A 6,262-nucleotide genomic window follows, 5' to 3' on the forward strand; every position below is an offset into this window, starting at 1 on the left:
AAATAAAAAATTGAAGTTTCTATGCCTTCTCTTTCCTATGTTCCTTCATCACAGAAAGTCTAAGAAGGCAATGTATGATTTCAATTATCTGAGTCTTTCTGCAATTTGATTTAGCTACTACTCTGAATGATCTGAAGTCTCTGATCTCATTTGTCAAACCTCACCAACATATGCAAAGTCTAAGCAAAATGATTGAGGCAATACCTTTCTTTGTCTTATTTGCATTTACTCTGATTTTAGCTTTTCTACTCTCAAAATTTCTCTCAAAAAGTCAAACCAAAAATGTTCCAAAAGGGTCTCTGGGATATCCCATCATTGGAGAGACAGTTAGTTATCTTAAAGCACAAAGGCAAGACAAGGGTTATGATTGGTTGGAAGAACGGATATCGAAGTATGGTTCTGTCTTCAAAACCTCCTTAATGGGTTCTCCTACAGTATTTCTCATTGGACAAGCAGGAAACAAATTTATCCTTAGTTCCTCAGATGATGTGCTTTCTGCTAAGAAACCTCTCACCATGAAAAAAATATTTGGAAGGCAAAGCTTAGTTGAACTTAGTGGACCCAGGTACATACTATTGAACTATAACCCACTCATTTAGCTTAAGTAGTTTGTTTAAGTGTGTTTGAAAACGCTTTAAAATACCTGTAAATGGAAATCTAACGTAGAAGTTATAATTAGTAGAGTTAAAATAAATGTGGATCTGTGTTTATTGCAATGTTAATTCAAAATAATGGCACTTTGAAATGAGGTGTTTTATGTTTGGATGGATGGAGAGTTGGATAAAGGATAAGTGGTTTTTGTATAGTACGATTTTAAAAAAGTGATTTTGAAATAGTGGCAGTATATGGATAACTCATGACTGTGTTATAAGTGTTGTAGATAAAGGGAATAACTGGTGATCCTTGGATTAAATTTTGGTAGATCTGATTATGAAAGAATTGAGCTTAAAGAATTTATTTGTGTTTGGGAATGATATTTTATGTGTTTAAAAGAATTGTTTCAATTGTAAAATTACTTTTGAAGTGTAAAATAGATATATTCGTGAGTCATGCTAAATCAACTCATGTCAAAGGAAAAGCTAAAAACTTTTAACTCTCTCAATTAATCCTATGCAAAATTGATTTTGAGAATCCAAAAAAGAGTTGCCAAAAAGTTTATCAATTTTAGAATAATCAAATACTTAGCCTCCATAGTGATTTTGACATGTAACCAAACAGGTTATAGATCATCTGTTTTAAGGCTGTGTTAATTTTCATGCAGGTTCAAGTTAGTCAAAGGGGAAATGGTGAAATTTTTGAAACCTGAATGCCTTCAGAACTATGTCAAACAGATGGATGAATTAGTAAATACAACATTATTGAGAGAAATCAAGGAGAAAGAAACAATTGAAGTTGTGTTCCTCATGAAGAAACTGTCCTATGATATGGCATGCAATATATTGTTTGACATTAAGGATGAGCACACTAGGGAAGCTTTGTTTGAAGATTTTACAACAGCATTTAAAGCAATTCAATCTCTTCCCATCAATTTCCCTGGCACCACATTTTGGAGAGGCCAAAAAGCCAGGGCAAGAATTGTTAATAGGATACTTCCTATTATGAACAAAAGAAAAGAGGAACTGTCAAAAGGATTTCTAAGCTCTACTAATGACATGCTTTCATGTCTACTTGCATTAAGGGATGAAAATCATCAGCCTCTAGCTGATGATTTGATTGCTGACAATTTTATTTTTCTATTTGTTGCTAGCCATGACACATCTGCTACTCTTATGAGCTTGATGATATGGAAGTTATCTAAAGATCCTGAGGTTTACAATAAAGTTTTAGAAGGTAACACTTAAAACTTAATGTTTAGATTTCCAAAATAAAAATGAGAGTTAGTCCAATTAGTCCTTATTTGACATTTTTTAGCTAAATTCCTTTGCGTAGAGCAAATGGAAATTATAAAGCAAAGGGAAGGAACAGAAGAGAGGCTAACATGGACTGAGATACAAAAAATGAAATACACATGGAGAGTTGCTCAGGAATTGATGAGGATGATGCCACCATTGTTTGGTAGCTTCAGAAAAGCACTTCAAGACATTACCTATGAAGGATATGACATACCAAAAGGGTGGCAGGTGACATTTCCATCCCCAAAATTTCACAAATTAGCCACATTATATTTTGAAAAGTGCCTATTGCTACTCTCATGTCTCTGTTGTCACTCCTGTTTAAGAATTTGTATGTAAAATACTCTTATTATTAGTATGTTATAAGAAATAAAAAATAATAATATTTTAAGACAAAAATCACATGAATAAGAGTGACAACAGACACACTTATTTTGTTTTTGCCAAACTTTAATGTTAAATTGGTTTCTTGTTAAGGTGTATTGGGCAGCATGTGGAACGCATATGAACAATGGTATATTCGAGAATCCACACAAGTTTGATCCATGTCGTTTTGAAAATCCAACCAAGCCAATTCCACCTTTTTCTTACATTCCATTTGGTGGAGGGCTTCATTATTGCATTGGAAATGAGTTTGCCAGGGTTGAGACATTGACTACTATTCACAACTTTGTAAAGATGTATGAATGGTCACAAGTAAACCCAGAGGAGCCAATTACTCGTCAACCAATGCCATATCCATCCATGGGTCTCCCAATTAAGATCAAACCCAGATGCAATATGTCTTAGGATTCGTTATTCAATTCCAATTCCATTGTTTAGATGTATTATCTATAACTTTAGTATTTTAATATATATATATATATATATAAAAGAAGAATATTATATTAATAATTTATATATTAATAAATTATATAATTATACTAAAGTTAAAGGAAAGTTTCAGTATAAAAATTTTTAAACTTAAATTAATATAAGAAAATTCTATCATATATATATATATATATATATATATATGGTAATTAAAAAAATTTAGTTATTATCAAATAAATCATTTTTATTTAATATAAATTATTTAAATATAACTTAAAAATCAATCAAAAATTAAATATAAACTTTGAAAAATATTAGACAATACAAATTTTAAAACTGCTCATTGACAATTTCATTTACTCTTAATTTGCATCAATTATTTCTTACAAGGTGCAATTAAAAATTTCAGACAATGGACTTGTCAGATACATTAATTATTTATGAGAATAGGTGTAAAATCAATTCAAATTAAAAAATTTTAGATACTTGCTAATAAAATAACATAAATTAAAGACAAACAAAGATTTTTTTAAGTTTTTAAAGCTTTTATTAGTTAGAAACTTGCATGGACAACAAAAACAACAATGATTTTTTAAGTACATCAATAGTTTTATCTTGCTTTATTTTATATATTTTTTTCTCGTTACATAATTTGATAAACACTATTATAGATTCAAATAAAGATGGATAATGACAAATATGATAAACATAATAAACACCGACGTTTATAAATTTTAATTTAATTTAAACAATATTTTAAATCATAAAAAAATATATTAATATATTAATATAAATATTAAAACTATCAGAAAAATACTGACTTATTGACAAGACGAACATGAAAAAAAAAATATTTTCTATATTAATTATTATGAACGATCAATGTAGAAAATGACAATTTTTTATATTGATTATTAACAACCGAGATATAAAGTCTAGCATGTATCTACATTAGTTACAAATTAACGTAAAAAATTTTTTTAACCCATATGAAAAGTCTTTTTTACTAGTAATTAACTATGAGTTTTACATGAATTTTTAATGTAGTATCTATACATGTAAAGACAGCAAAAATCAAACTCTTGAAATACCTCTCTTGCTGTGAGAAAGAGATGTATTAAAATCCTAAACCTAGTATCAGATAATATAAATCTTACATTGATGAGTTAATAATTAATTAAACAGTATATTAAAAAGATATGAATTTAAAATGTTTACTGCAAGCATTTTAGACAAACAGACCAAACATACATTTTGAATTCATAATCATACGTGTTTATATACTATTTAATTAATTATTAATACATAATCAACGTGATAATTTTATTTATTCCATCTTAAGTGATATTCCATATTTTTTTTGCATATACACCTTAGAATTAGTGCTAATCTACCAATGGAACTTCTATAGTCTAACCTAGCTAGATACCAATAGTGTCATTTCTTAAAATATACTAGTGCAGGCACTAGCCGGCAGGGTTAGCTTTGGCAAGCTTTTCAATATTTAACTTGTGCACATTCTAGCAACTTGATCTATATACAATTTTAACACGTTGTATTTCTTGTTTAGAAAAACTATGAGTCATCTTAGATGCATACAAACTAGACATCGGCAATTATTTTGATGCAAGACTTTAGTAGTTTGTACCATTAGCTAAAGTTTAATATTTTTGGTAGTATGTTTCAAGTCATATTATTTATTATTATTTTCAAAGAGGGAGTTGTGATGAGCAGAGAAAGCAGACAATATACAAATAATCGACTCTATATAACTTTCACATGCATACATGTTATTCTCTCTCATTTAATTTAATTTTGTTAATAATTTTTCAGCATATGCAAGTCCTCGTATTATTAAAAAAAGTATTTAGTATATTTTTATAACTTTAATATAATTACTTTGTAATTTTTTTATAATTTTTTTTATTTATAGATACTCAAACTCAACGTTTAAGGCTGAGATTAATAATTTCTTTTATAATAATAAAAATCTTAGTATAAAATGATATATATAAACAAAAAATATTAATAAATATTATTTGTGATTTTATATTTTTGTTTTAAAAAATTACTTGATTAAAGTTAACTACTTCCAACAAAAACATGAATCTATAATTTTCATATCTAGTATAAAATGAAGTAGCTTACTGTGAACCATTTAAAATTTGAATATATTATATAATTCTTATGTGAGCTATATTTTTAGATAATATGACAATGGTCTAATTTAGATAAAAAAAAATTATAAATATTTATAGATAAAAATTAAATTAAAATATAGTATTTTTTGATAACTTGAAATTAAGTTATATATTCGTGTACATAAGTTAATTTTGGATTTAAAACTAAATTTAATTTATCTTATTTTTTATTGAAAAACTATTGAAATTAAATTAAAATATGAAAACTTTATACTAATAATCTAGTAAAAGTTATGCCACATAAAATATTGAAAACCTTAACCATAAAAATTGTACAGAGAGTTTCATTATTTTGGGTGTCCAAGTACTCCTTTGAATTGTAATAAGTATATGGAGTGAAACATGATGTAGATAGAGGATAATTAGATATACACTATTGGGATGCACAGATTGTATATAGTATTGGGGGTATATTTACTTGTATGTTATTTAAATGAATCGGTTTAGTTATTTAAATTATTAAAAATTAATATTAGGTATATATATCAATTTTCATATATTTTAAACTATTATTAAAAATATTTTTTAAATACCACCGAACACGTGACCAATTTTTAAAGAGGTTTGAATTTAAATCTCAGTAAATGCAAATAAAATAAATATATAAAAATAAAAAAATAATAATAGAAATTAAAAGAAGAGATCATATTTTTATTAAAGACCGAAATTTTATTAATGTTTTAATTTTATATGTTATTATTAAAAATTTAAATGTAGATCAAAGAATAAAATTGAAGAAAGTAATTTTTTATTTATATATTTTTCAATTTATTGTTAATTTATTAGATCTTATAGTTTTTAATAAATGGTAAATTTTAATTAAATATTATAATATTTATTGTTATAATATTATGAGTTTTAATAAAAAATTAATATATATAATTTTTTTATGATATACTATTAAATACACGGTAAGAAAAATAAAAATAAAAATTAAAAGTAACAATTTTTAAATAAATGTATAATAATATGTTCACTTTCATAAGTAATATTATATCCGTTCATATTTACATGTTTAAAGAGAAAAAAATTATGCATACCAATAAATGTAATTATTTTGTTAAAATAATTGCTAATTAATTTATCATTTATTTGTAATTTGTTTTTACTTGTAGACTATTTAAATAATATAAATGAAAATATATTATTTAAATAATAAAAATTTAATATTATATTAATTTTTTACATAGATTAATAAATAATTTTTTTAACTTTGGTGTAATATTAGTATAATACTGTCAACTAAATAAAATACATTATAACTATAATTTTTACATAAATATTTACAAAAAATAATATATGTTATTCACATAAAAGTTTATAATTAAATAATACTATTTAAATTAAATTTTTAAA

General features: G+C 25.1%; 2 protein-coding genes across 2 annotated transcripts; both read left to right on the top strand.

Annotated features, from left to right (window-relative positions):
* Positions 1 to 188: 188 nt before the first annotated feature.
* Positions 189 to 884, top strand: LOC113851236 (taxoid 14-beta-hydroxylase-like). The gene is made up of 2 exons (XM_027481707.1): positions 189 to 565; positions 881 to 884. Exons 1-2 carry the CDS (start codon positions 189 to 191, stop codon positions 882 to 884), a joined length of 381 nt encoding a protein of 126 aa, XP_027337508.1.
* A 714-nt stretch (positions 885 to 1,598) lies between these two features.
* Positions 1,599 to 2,681, top strand: LOC113851595 (taxadiene 5-alpha hydroxylase-like). Its single transcript, XM_027482112.1, has 3 exons — positions 1,599 to 1,830; positions 1,930 to 2,120; positions 2,370 to 2,681. The coding sequence occupies exons 1-3, from the start codon at positions 1,599 to 1,601 to the stop codon at positions 2,679 to 2,681; spliced, it is 735 nt and encodes a 244-aa protein (XP_027337913.1).
* The last annotated feature ends 3,581 nt before the right edge of the window (positions 2,682 to 6,262 follow it).

Source organism: Abrus precatorius, unplaced genomic scaffold, assembly GCF_003935025.1.
Source record: "Abrus precatorius isolate BTA unplaced genomic scaffold, Abrus_2018 Scaffold9, whole genome shotgun sequence".
Taxonomy (NCBI): Eukaryota; Viridiplantae; Streptophyta; class Magnoliopsida; order Fabales; family Fabaceae; genus Abrus; species Abrus precatorius.